Raw genomic sequence first — 14,058 nt, 5'->3', positions numbered from 1 at the left:
TTATCTCATTTACAAGACTACAAGCTGCCCTGAGGTTAAGGCAGGAACCTTATAAGTTCTAAGGCTCCTGGTCCACAACACTGAGGAAGGGTGCTCTTCTTCAGGAATTTGAAACCTGCTGAATGACCCCAACCCTCAAGCAGCCAGTGAAATGGTACTGTCCAGCTGTATTTATACATTTAATTCAACACTGTTGGAATAAGTGATGACTATTTCAAAACCATTTAAAAAGTACTACTATCCCAGTTCTGTATCCTAATTGAATGGAAGGATAATTATGGTATCTTCAAATATTCACAGTGTGTACAGAACAAGTCTGGTTTTTTTTGTACAGTGTTAGATTAGTTTCAGGTGTACAATATAGTGATTCAACACTTCTATACATTACTTAGTGCTCTTTGTGGTAAGTGTACTCTGAATTCCCTTCACCTATTTCACCTATGCCCCTACCCACATCCCTAGGATAGGTCTATTTTTTTCATACTTAATTAACTGCCATAATTTAGAATAGTTTTAACTTACAGACAAGTTGTGAAGACAGTACACAGTTCCCATATCCTGGACACCCGGCTTCCTCTATTATTAACACCTTATATGATGATGGTACACTTGTCACAATTAATGAACCAACACTGATAAGATATTCATATTTCCTTAGTTTTTACTTGGTGTCCTTCTGTTCCAGGATCCCTTCCAAGATACCATATTACATTTAGTTGCCATGTCTATTTATGTTCCTCTTGGCTCTGACAGTTTCTCAGGTTTTATTTATTTTTGATGACCTTGATAGTTTTCAGGAGTACTGGGCAGGTCTTTTTGTAGAATGTCCCTTAACTGGGCTTAGTCTGATGTTCCTTCTCATGATTACACTGAGGTTATGGGTTTTTGGAGGAAGACTACAGAGATAAAATGCCATTCTCATCATGTCATATCAAGGATGTATGCTATCAACCTAACTTATCGCTGTTCATTTGGATCACCTGCCTGAGGTAGTGTTTGTCATGTTTCTCCACTGTAAAGTTATCTGTTTTCTCCCGTATCCATGAAGTATTCTTTCTAAGAAAGTCACCATGCAAAGTTATGCTTTGCCTCCTTGAGGACAGAGCACTACATAGATGATTTGGAATTATTCTGCACGGAGATTTATGGAGTCTTCTCCATTTGTTTATTGAGTCATTTATATCAGTATGGACTCATGGATATTTATTTTATAATTTGTTCAAAGTAAATACATTGTTATACTAGATTTATAGCAAATCTAATACGATATTATGAATTTTGTTGCTTCAATTGTTTCAGCTTTAGCCACTCCGAGTTCTTTCAGTTGATTCTTGTGTCCCTGTGACATACCCCATCATTGTGTGTGTATGTGTGCATGCACTTGGGCACTTCCTAATATTCTAGCACTACAAAATGCTCTAGGCTCATCATATATATCCCCTAGCCCTATAATAAGCCATGTATCCAAGGAATCCTGGTTCCTTTTTTTTGGAGAATGGTTCTAGACACAAGATCTGCATGGTGGATATGCTTCCTGCTACTGGGGTATCATTGCTTCTAGGTCCTCTTAGCTGACAGCAAGAAAACGTGTGTGTGTGTGCGCTTATGTGTGTACACCATGTCTCTACATGTGTATACATACATGTATACAAATACATGCATGCCCACTCGTGTATGTGTGTTTATACATATCTATCAATATTTCTACATGTAGCCATCTGTATCTACATTGGCTAAACACCAATTCTCACTGATGTCTCCAACTGTGATGCACTGCCATAGGATGCTTCTTTTTTTTTTTTTCAGAGAGAAAGAGAGAGTGTTTGCGCACATGCTCAGGGGGAGAGGCAAAGGGAGAGAATCTCAAGCAGGTTCCACGCTCAGTGCGGAGCCCGACGCAGGGTTCAATCTCATGACTCTGAGATCATGACCTGAGCCAGAATCAAGAGTCGGATGCTTAACTGACTGAACCAGCCAGGCGCCCTACCACAGGATGCTTCTAGCCACTTCGCTTGTGTGTTTACAACTCCCACTCCAACAGTGAGAAACCTGGCTCCACAATCCAGCCACCACTAATTAATTGTTTTTAGAATTTAGAATTGTTAACTCTTAGCTCCACAGTAAAGGTGTAGAGTGCCTATATACAGTTACTTTTACTTACAGTTTTAGCAGATTCTATTCACTTCCAAAGTTACTTAGGTCAGCACATCTTCCCCCCACCATCTTCAGTGAGGTTATTTCATGTATTTGTAATACTGTTAGATTCCTTTATCAGTCTACATTCTACCCTGGATCCCCTGACCTCCTAAAAGTTTCTATAAATTTTCAAACATTAAAGTTCACTCTCTTTTTTGTAGCATTCTATGCGCTTTGACAAATGCACAGTGTCATGTATCTACCATTACAGTATCATACAGAAGAGCTTCACTACGGAACAGACTCCTAAATACAGAGAACAAATTGGTGGTTGCCGGGGGGTGGGGGGTGGGGTGGGGGGATGCGTGAAATAGGTAAAGGAAATTAAGAGGTACAAACTTCCACTTATAAATAAGTCATAGAGATAAAAAGTACAGCACAGAGAATATAGTCAATAAGATTGTAATACATTGTTATAACATTGTATAGTGACAGATGGTGACTATACTTATCCTGGTGGGCACTGAGTAATAGACAAGATAGTAGAGTCAGTAAGTTGTACACCTGAAACTAATACAACGATGTCAACTATACTTAAAAAAAAAAAATCCCCTGTGATTCACCTCATCAACCTTTCTTTTCCCACAAACCCTTGGAAACTACTGATCTGTTTAACACCTCTATGGTTTTGCCTTTTTCTGAATGTCACATAGGGAGAATCATACTGTAGCTATCTTTCAGACTAGGTTCTTTCACTTAGCAATATGCACTATTGCTTATAGTAATACCTTACGCTAAACGACTGAGCCACCCAGGCACCCCAAGACTACATTTAGTTTTGTAAGAGATGTGAGTCCATCTTGTTCAGAAAAAAAAATTATATTTCTATGTATATTAGGCATACAATTGTAAACAGTTATGTGATTTATGACTGATTTTATTTATTTTCACTCATTTCTGTATTTCCCAAGAATATTTTAAAGTAATTTAAGCAAGCAGCACATATTTAATCATGAAAGAGTTAATTTAAAAAGTACAATTAGGGACACCAGGGTGACTCAGTCGTTAAGCGTCTGTCTTTGGCTCAGGTCATGATCCCGGGGTCCTGGGATCGAGCCCCTCATCAGGCTCCCTGCTCAGCAGGAAGCCTGCTTCTCCCTCTCCTACCCCCCTGCTTGTGTTCCTGCTCTCACTATCTCTCTCTCTGTCAAATAAATAAATAAAATCTTTAAAAATAAATAAATAAAAAGTACAATTAGATAAGAGAATAGCAGGAGTGAACCAAATCCAATAGCTATGTATTGTTTATCTGGTTTCACTAGCCCGCCAGCTCCCAGCCAGCCGATTCTTCGATATGAGTTTACATGCTGTGAGTGTTAAGGCATCACACAGACTGTGAAGCATTTCACTATAATGAGATTCTCTGTTCTTTCCTTACAGCTAGTGCTCCCTGACATTCTTTTTCAGGAGAAGTCAAGGAACCCGGCTTAGCATTTGGGAAACCCAGATTCATGTCAGTGCTGCTGTACCTTGTTTCTAATAATGAACTTTTGCTTTGTTTCTGACAGCAGCCTTTACTTCATTTTCCAGTTCCAATCAACAGATTCCTATCTTTTTCTGGTCTAAGTGCCCTCAACAGTACAAATGCATAAAGTGTTAAAAAAAAAAAAAAAAGGTTTTTCTCCAATTAAGCAAGCCTTGAAGTGATCTAGTTTTGAGAAGAAGTCTGTCAGTAAATGAAAACCTGTAGTACACCATCACACACAGACAGGAACAAAAAAAAAAGGAGTCAGCTCATTACATTTCGGAAAGTATTACTGTCATTGTCAATTGTTTTAATTTTCAAAGAAGGAGGAAATTTGGTATCTCTTATTATACAGAGCACTGAGGAAATAAATTAAATTAGACTTACTACGCACACAAAGCAGGCAGTTACAATGGCATCTTCATATATCTTTTTTAATGTTGACAAGCTAAAACAATACATCCTCCGCCCTCCAAAGATGATGTATGAATTTTTTATGCCTGGTTATTTATTCCCACCTTTTCTGAATGACAGGTATAGAATCCATGGTTAGAATTACCAGGAACTTTTTAAAAACAAATGAGGTTGGCAAATCCTGTATCTCTGTTAATCCTGGGTATTACTTGCTCACAAATAAAGTCCACAAGAAGAGAGAGACACTTATCAAAGCCCAGACTCGGAAGCATTACCATGTCTTTTGATACTCTCACCTCCAGGGCATAAATTATTAATTTCGAGTGAAGTTACCTCACGGAGTTTGCCAACTGATGAGTGAAACTTATATGCTTTGGTTTTATTTTTAGCATCGCATAGGAGATAAGAGAGAAATATGAACAACCTGCAGAAAAGGCACACCACTGTTTTTGTTCTAGAAGCTCTGATAACGGTGGTAAAGCCTTCGGCGACTCTCTCAGTTGTCACTCACTTCCCCTCACTCCGTTGTTGAAACTGGGCCACTTGGGTAGAAAATGCCCATGTTTCAGTGAGATAAATAAATCTGGCATCTAGAATGACCATGGGGATCAGACAGAATCAAGCTTTGAAGAGGGCTCCTTTCCATTTTCTACTTAAATATCAGGGTACTGCTTTTGGAGATTAGGCCAAAAATTGAACTCTAAGGTACTGTTTGTGTTTGCTGTACTTCCCAAAGTTAAATGGGGAAAGTTTCAGAGGATATAGTAGAAGCCAACCTTTCCCCGGCAAGAGAAGGTCAAGAGTAACTATGTCCAACAACTTTTAGCCAGCACCCTGCATCCAAGGAAAGCATATTTAAAAGCAATCACATTTTGCAACAATGCTGAGAAAACGGAAGCCATTATCAACACCCTCAATCTTCAAATTAGAGGAGCAGAGGTGTGTTCTATTTACTCTGTAGTTACAAATGATGCAAACTGGCGAAAGCCTGTGGCTCTCTGTAAACCAGAAATTAATGTGGTGACGGAAACGAAACAAAACAAAAAACAAAAAAACCCCAGCTAAAACACACCAACTAACCAAAACACTTCACAGCGCGCTCCATCCGCCTCCCCACCCACTCATTATTTGTGCCACATCTTCGTGCTTGGCTCTCACTATTCTGTTGCTTGAAATCCCTTGCCCAACCTCATCTGCCAATGAAAACTTGCTTTCCCCTCAAGGCCCTGTGGGAATGCCAGCTCTGTGAATCTTCTCAGATATCCCAGTAAGGGTCCCCCATTCCATTCTGGTTCTCCCCCAAAGACTCTATTAGAGACTTACAGCGTATCTATCTGTCTCCTGGTGTTTCCTGAGAGTTACAACTGTGCCTCACCAATCCTCATATTCTTTCAGTGCCCCAGACAATGCCTAGCTGCCAGTGAGAATTGAGTCCATTGAAATAGGGATTTATTCAAGAAATATGTTGTACCAGGACCCTAACTCTGTTCATCTGCATCTGGTCAGTTCAGTGTATTAATATGGGAAAGAGAAAAAGCCATTTGAAATGGGATTTCAGTCATGGTTTGCTATGCCTGGCTTTTCACAGTAGTTGCTTTAAAACCCACCTTTGATTTACTGATTTCTGTATCTACTGAGCATACACTTTGCTGCCCCTTCTTTGTGGGAGAATGAAGGGTGCTATGAGGGTACATGCTGTACCTTACTTGTGTTTCTACCATGGAATAACAACGAACCTCAGGAACGCATCCAGGTGTCCTTTGAACTAGTAACAACAACAATCGCTATCATTTGCATTGGGCTTATGTTTACAAAGCACTTCTGTGGGCATTCTTTTATTCTTATAATGTTCTGTTCCTCAGTCAGGAACTGTGCTTCCGTACAACACTTGAAACTTAGAAGGCTGATTCGACAAATCCCTCATCCTTAGAGAATTAAACTCTACTTCTGTTCTGCTCTAAAACAAATCACAGTGCTAGAAGAATCTGGAAGACCCTGAATGTGCCTGGCTCAGGTAGCACAAAAAGGCTGGCTGGAGAAAGGACGTCTTCCAAGAAAGATGAAGAGCTAGCACTCTTTCCTCTAATTCCTTCTACTCCACGACAAACATAGTAAAAGGGAATGATACTACCCAAACCCTCCACTCATAAGAGCTGTTATTCCCTTAAGAAACTAAAAGGTTCAGGCGATCTCCCAGTTATATGGAAGAACCAGAGGCTGATGTCAACATCATATGCATGAGAGAAGAGGGAATGAGAATGAGGGTCCTTGAGTTGGAAGCAGGTGAACTTTGGGGAGGGGTCTTGTGCTAACGTGACTGTTTCCAAAGCTGCTCTACGAAGAGGCTTCTCTTGTCTAAAGTCAGATACCCTCAAACCACTCTCCATCTTCACTTTGGTTTGGGAACCCTCAGTCCTATCGAATTTCCATAAACCAAAAATTCTCTACCTCAAGTCCAGATGTCCCCAAACAACCCACCCAATTCCAGCCCCAGCCTGAGCTCCAATCCAACCTGTACCTGGAAGGAGGGAGGGGAGAGAGAAGAGGTGCTCCACAGAGCTTGACCCTTTGTCTGGAATATCAGCTTTACTCTTGTCAGTTTATTTTACTTTATTCTCAAGAGTGCTAAGAGTGTTTAAATAACTTGGGAAATTGGGACAATTCAAAGTCATGGTCTTTTGCTATTATATTAGCTGCTCTGTAGAGTCATAGAAGTAAACATGGTTGTATTTGTTAAAAAGAAGAGTTTAAACGGACTCTTAGAGGGGTCCCAACTAGGAGAACGCCTTTATTGGAAGGTCTATCGCTTAGTATAATAAACATTAGTGATTCAAAGTTTACAATGTTCATTCACATAAGTTTATTTCTTACAGGTATGCTCTAATATTTAGAGTGATATGGTGACTGTGGTCTTGAGCGCTCAGCCTTCCTATTGACCCTATGGTTACGAATGGAAACACAGACTCATCCCCGGTTTCAGATCGTCCGTCAATACAGTGCTTTGGAGAACATTAGCCGCCTACAGGGAACTGCTTGAGCTGTGGGGCAGGGCGACTTGCTGATTGTTACCAGCTGGAAACCACTGCTCCAAAGAGAGCTCTCAGCAGTTTCTGGAGCATTTCCTCTAATCAAAGAGGTCTCCTAATCTCCAGGTTTTCAATCCTGGAACTGGATGCTCTGACATTTATTGGAAATCTAATGCACTAGAGATACATATGGAAACTCTCACAAACTCAGCAAGTAGAAGGAGGATGTAGCCACACCTAAAGTTTGATTCCACTCTCCTTTCCTGCTCATATATATTAGAACATTCTTTTTATAGCATCATTTGATTGTACTCAGGAAGTGATGACTTAGACAAGCATGTTTCAAATCAATTCTCAACTTCTATGGATAAGGATGAAGTCAAAAGCATGGTGGGTGCAACTATGAGATAGGTCACTGGCTACAGAAGAATCTTCTCACGCATACAAAGCTATCTGGAAATAGTGAATCAAAAGCCATTGTAATATATGTAAATCTAGGAAATATATATCAAAAAAACCCCTCCATAATCAAAGAATTTATTAACTCCTAAGGGAGGATAGCTTAAGAAGGACAGCTGCTATGGAAAACAGACAATGTTTTAGCAAATAGTAAGAGGAAGCACTTTAAAACTCAAACTGGAATGCCTTTCATTAGTCAAGATATTTACTTTGGAGAAGGAAGGGACTGAATGCTGCCAACTCTGGAGTAACTTACCTATTAAATTATTTATACGTAGTTAACCTACATAAATGAAGTTGGATGATCCCTGAGCTTTCTTCTACTGCCTTTTGTTAATCAATATCAGAGAATGACAAAAAACTGAGGATATTTAAGATAATGAGAAAATGACATAATCCCACTTACATTACAGATTCCCAAATAGTCACAATCTGAGTTTTGCTACTACCATTCCCCTTTTAAAAAATTAACTTCAAATCACACAAATAATATACTCATATTTTCTTTAAAAAATGAAAACCATAAGTTTAAGGGTAAAAAAAAAAAAATCCCCTTTTACCACCACATACAATTCTTTCTCATCCTTCCTACATAATCTAACTCCATTGCGGACACTAGCCAACAATGGCATTTGCTATGCCAGAAACCATGCTGAGTTTACAAGCATAGCTTATTTAATTTTCACAATTTCCTACTAAAGTGCATTCAATTATTATCCCCATTTTGCAGAGGAGGAAAGTTAGCTTCAGCATGAGTACATCCCCCATTACTCAGGTACCCACTGTTAATGGTTTGGGACATATCCATCCAGGTTTTTCTATAAATCCCTATACATCTATGAGTATTCATAGAAATTGTAGTGTGTTGCTATTTTGTTTTATTAAAAAAACCTTAAATGGGATCATACTATACAATTTGCAGATTTCCCCATGACAGTTCATAAAGCTCTACCTCATTCTTTTCTAATTGCTCTCTAGTATATTACAGCCATACCATTCTCCTACTGAGAAGAATGAAGGTTATTTCCAGTTTTTCAACAGACACAATGCTGAAGTGAACAGTCTTGTGCAAGCTTCCTCATGCACACCGGCAGCTGCTTTGGGTGGATACCAAGATGTGGAAGTGCTGGGTCACGGGTGTGCATGTTTCAATTTTAATAGATACTGCTATGTTGTCCTCCAAGATGTCTGCCGCCAGTATGTGAATACATATTTTCCTACAACCATGCCAAAATCTGATATTATCAAGCTTCAAATTTTTGCCAGTCTAAGGAATCATGTTTTAATTTGCATTTCCCTGATTAAAATAAAAGTTATATTAGGCAATGCCATCCGGACTGGTAATTAAATGGTAAAGTGAGTTAAAGCAGGGCAACATAAAGATGTAAATATACACTAAGCATACGATTTTATTTTAAAATACATAGATGTTCATTTCCTCTCTCACCTTTTGACGTAGGAACAAGGCTTCTGCTTCAAGTAAGGAACCACACACGGAGGCTCCACGTGTTCCTCCTGCACTAACCACACCCTTATAAAGCACATCTAAGATCCCCCTGGTTTGGTTTCTTAACTGAAGTGAGACTATAAAGACGTTGTGAAATAATCTGAGTGCAGAAATTAATTTAATTTAATTTAACAGCAAGCTTTTTAGTCATGTGCCTTCATCAAGACTTTCTAAAGCACTTAATTTAATTTTCAATGAAACAGCTCTCTTTCCACACTTGTGTTTCAGTGGCTTACATATTACTTAATAAATTACATAATCACGATGACATTCAACCAGTATAAACAGGTTTGGGAACCACCACACGGGCTCTTGGAAAACACATTTAACTGAGGCAGCACAAGCACAGAGGTGTTCTGGAGAGTAGACCACGAGCCATCCGGGCGAGCACGCTGTCGGCTGCAGTCAGCTTCTTTCAGAGAGGGATTTATGAGAGTCTTCTTATGCGGCGAGTTGGATAAGAGAGTATCCATTGTACCAATGATGTGGAACATCTTTTCATATGCTTATTGCCCAATATCCTCTACTGTGAACCATCTGTTTCTGTTCATTTCATGTACCTGCTTTTCTCGTGGATTATCTTTTTCTTAATTATTTATAAGCATTCTTTATCAATCCCTTATTAAGTAACCTTTTGCCTTTTAGAGGTCATAAATATTTTCTCCCAGGCTGTTGCCTATCTATTAACTACCTTTTTGTGGTTGTTCCATTCTATAAAAGTATTTAATTTTAATCTAATGAAATAAACTACTTTTCTGTCTTCTAAGCTTTTGCTTTCTATGTCTTATTTAAGAAAACCTCCCTTTGCTAAGATTTTAAACATATTTTTCTATGTTTCTTCTAATACTTGAATCATTTTGTTATTACCGGGCTCCAGATGAGGAAGTCAAAGTTCAGAAGTTTTAGACGTTTGACCAAAATTACAAAGCTAGAAACAACGAAGCTAGGATCTAGATTGATACATATCTCTATATAATCAAAGCCAATGACACAATTTCACATCACCTTCCTGAAGCAGGAATTAAAGTCTGAGAGAAGTAAAGTGGAATATATAGATGTCTAACAATGATGAAAATTGGGACAAATGCACCTCTTTGCACTGAGAACACATAAATGATCGACCTATAAAGGATTCATCATCACCCTCAGAAAATCAGCACAATCTCCTCCACCCATAGAAACTGCAGCCAAAGGGCTCGAGCAACTGGAGATCTAAATACCACTGAGCAACTAACTACGAGGTGACAACTCTGTGACTCAGAGGTCCAACTACTCTTATTCACTCATGCATCCATCCACTCCAGCAAACAAAAATATACTCAACACCTAACATGTCCCAGGCAATGCTCCTGAGCTCCACACCCTCACTTTTGTCCTTTGCTAGATTCCTCCACACGGATGTTCTGCAAGTTCCTACAGCTTTGCTTACTCAAAACCAAGCTCTACGTTCACAGTGTACCTTGGATTCCTTTGGTCATTCAGGTCTCATGCCTTCTATCTGCTACCAGAAAGTGAGCTCTCTCAGGTGAGATTTACATCTGATGCACCTCTGAGTCCTCCAAAGCACAGAGTCTAAGGACCCCGGCAATTCAGGCTTTCTGTTACTGCACTCATTACATTTCGGTGTGATCAGCAGCTTCACTTTCTCTCTTGTGGACTACACTGTGATGTTTTTAAGGGTGGGCCAGAATGAATAACGAATGAACAAAAAGGAGGGAGGGGATAAACCTCTTGTATTTTCATCAAACCCTATCTTCCTAAGTGATTTTCCCATTTTGTTTGATGTCACTATTTATTCTCACATCCACCAGTGCTCTTCCCCCAGTGGCCATGGGAATTACCATGATCTTCTGATTCCTCTGCCTTCTTTAGACATCTATAACAAGCTATCAAATCTTGTTGCTTCTACTGCAACTTTGTTCAAATCTTTTCTGTTCTCTCAGCCACCATCTTGCTTCAGGCTCATTGTCTCTTGCAAAAGCTATTATAAATGATCTCCAACCCAGGCTCCCCACACCAATCCATACGACACCCACTGCTGCCACATAAACTTTCCTCATTCGTAATCTCATTCTGTCAATGCTTTGCTTGAAACCTTCAAAGGTTCCCTGTGATCCATGGAATTCATTTCAGACCTCTCTGTTGGACATGAAGGCTCTATATAATACTCCATCTACATTTTGGTTGTAATTTCCCCCTGCTGTCCTACTGACACCTTCTCTTCCCTCCTACTCCCCAAACAGGACTACATGCTTTTCATTAAATATACCTTGCATTTTCCATCTCTGTCACTTCTGCCTGGGCCAACCTTCCTCATCCTATCCTTCGAGGCCCATTGCAAACAACAGCTCTTTCATGAAGTAGGTCCAGACACTCCAACAGACAAGATCTCTGCCTCCTTTGATATCAGCAGCACTTTGTATTGCCTTCTTGGAGTCAATCTTGCTCGCTTGATTGATTTATGCATTTCTTTATGTATTTAATCCTGTTTTATTTATAGTCCTTTGGTATTCACCTTGTTTACTACCATAGAGCACCTTAAGGTAAGGGTCAGTGGTTTCCTTATTTTGTGTTTTTCTGCAGAGTCTAGTACAGAGGCTGGTACCTAGAGGCAATCAATAAAATATTTGTTGGAACTGAACTGTTCTCTAAACTTTGCTATAAGCTCTTTGAGGACAGTGACTTTAAGTATTGCCATGTCTCTTGATACAAATAAAGGCCTTGTCCATAACAGGTGATCGAAACATACTTGTTTAAATAACTTCATAGTTCCTGAGCAAGATTTTTCAAAATACATGTCATACTGACATTAACCTAAAGTATTCATTTAGAAACCTCTCACCAAGTAACATAAAAGAAAAAGGAAAGAAACACTGACCCTAACATTCTTTTCCATTTATTTTATATGATCATGCCTAACTCATACTAGGTGCTTATCATGTGCCAGGCTTTGTACTCCAAGCCCTACAATGCTCATCTCAAGTTGTCCTCACCGTGACACCCTGAGGCCCTGCCTTTTCCCCACTTGATGGGCAGGAGGTGCAGAGAAGAGAAGTAACTTGACCCCACACTGAGCAAGGGGCAGAGCTGAGATCCAAACCCAGGCAGTTTCTGCCTCCAAAACCCATGGTCGTCACCAGCATGCCACACTATCTGGACTGAGTTTGCTGAGGCCTTAATTTTAACAGTTAGAGTAAAAAGAAAAAAAAAAAAGCTTCTAAAAATACTAAAAACAAGAACTTCTTGTCTTTTAGATTCTATTAGTGGATGGAAAAATAAAGAATTGTTGCATCTATTTCATCCACCTCAATGTAAGCTTCAAATTTAGGAGACCTATTAGTTTTCTCAAACAACATGCATGGTCCATACTCGATTATGCATCCCAAAGGACGGAGCAGATGACAAAGATAATATACCAGCAGACAACTGAAAAGTCATTTAATTTTGGGAAGCTGCCTAGAAATCTCAGAATCAAAGATAACCACTTACTCCCCCTTCTCCATGAAAGTCATTATACTCTTGAAAACTCCTGTTGGTGGTGTGGACTCTGATTGGTTGGCAGAAAAGGGGTGTGAGGGTTGTCACAGATAGTCTACAAGTAAAAGAAAAAAAAACAAAAACCCAGAAATTTCTCTCTTTTGAATTTTCATTCAGTCTGCACAGAAAAGCACTAGTCCCCATTCTGACCAAGTGCTGGAAAAGAATATATTAGCACCAAGGAGTTGAGAGACTATGAAATTGGAGAGTAGGAAAAAGTTGTATCGGCTTTAAATATGATGAGAGGGCACACTGAGGAAAATATTACATGCTGTAAGATATATGCCGTTGCTTCCCTTAGGATTTCAGAGATACAAGCATGCTAAGTAGAGACGGACTCTAGCATTAGATCCAAGGAACACCACTGCCAGACTCTTCAGCCTCCAATGGAAATATTAAAGATGAGATTTATAACTCAAGCCGAAATTATATCAAGCAAAAGGACAAAGTCTGATTTTCAGTAAAATGAAGTAGAAAAAAACCAACTGATGCTTCAACTCCTTGGGTCACCTATTTATCTATTCAAAGTTAGAAAAAATTCATGTAAAAAGTCGGATCATAGTAACTCCCACTATTAGTCGTAGCTACTGTTTTCTAGATCTAAGAGCTAATGTTAAAATAGAGCATACATATGATGAATCTCGGTGACTCAAGCAATACCTTAAAATCCAAATCCCATTTATGAAGCAAAATTTTACTGCAGAGTATTTCCACCCTTTTATAATGATCTAAAATAGCCAGTTGTTGGTAACTTCAGTATTTCAAGGTGTAGATCGGATGTTTAGAGAAGAACAGAGGAGAGAAGAATTAGCCCATTATGTTCATTAATGTATCATAGAAAATGACAGCGTGAAATACTCATCAGCGCTGGCCAACTTCCTATGCTGTAGCAGAAATCACAAAAACAAAAACAAAGCACATAATGGAAAAAGGAGTTTAAGTCAGGTGAAAACACTTCATGACGTTTCAAGCTTCTTAAAAATACATCCACTCAAACATGAAAAGCATAGCAAATAATTAATCCCAAAATAAAATACAAAAACAATGTTGCTCTAACACACGGAATAAATGCACATTCTTAACAGTTTGTGAAGGCTTTTAAGAAATCAGCGAATACGGCATTAACTACGTGTTTTCACAGAGATGGAACATTAAGGTGTAGTATGTATACCAATTCACATGAAAGAAAGAGGCTCCTAACTTTCTGTTTCAGATCACTGCCGTTCTCACATTCACTCAAAAGCCCCAATACCTTTAACACTGTGAATGTGAACTGCTGACTATTTTGATAGAGACATATCCTCTCAAAGGCAACTTTATCCACAACACTCGGTGTCCAGAGTAATGAAGCTTCATTCTGACTGGGTAAGAGTGGAAGAGGTGGAACGAAAAAGAAAAAAATATATTGGTCCTCCCCCCATAAATCTCAGTCCTACTTCATGCCTTTTCCTTTA

The 14,058-nt window shown here is 39.1% G+C and overlaps 1 protein-coding gene across 2 annotated transcripts in view; it reads right to left on the bottom strand.

Moving 5' to 3' along the window:
- Positions 1-14,058, bottom strand: part of CUNH1orf21 (chromosome unknown C1orf21 homolog) — a 216,720-nt gene that overhangs the window by 88,783 nt on the left and 113,879 nt on the right. The window contains exon 3 of one of the 2 annotated variants that reach the window (XM_032393116.1): positions 8,079-13,961. The exons of the other annotated variant lie outside the window; for it this stretch is intronic. Within the exon in view, the coding sequence (XP_032249007.1) occupies positions 13,740-13,961 (222 nt within the window). The 3' untranslated portion in view covers positions 8,079-13,739. Of the gene's footprint in view, positions 1-8,078; positions 13,962-14,058 lie in introns of those variants that run through there. 2 annotated transcript variants of the gene reach the window in all.

Source organism: Phoca vitulina, unplaced genomic scaffold (assembly GCF_004348235.1).
Source record: "Phoca vitulina isolate PV1807 unplaced genomic scaffold, GSC_HSeal_1.0 scaffold71, whole genome shotgun sequence".
In the NCBI taxonomy this organism is placed as follows: domain Eukaryota; kingdom Metazoa; phylum Chordata; class Mammalia; order Carnivora; family Phocidae; genus Phoca; species Phoca vitulina.
This window is presented reverse-complemented; position numbering and strand designations above follow the sequence as displayed.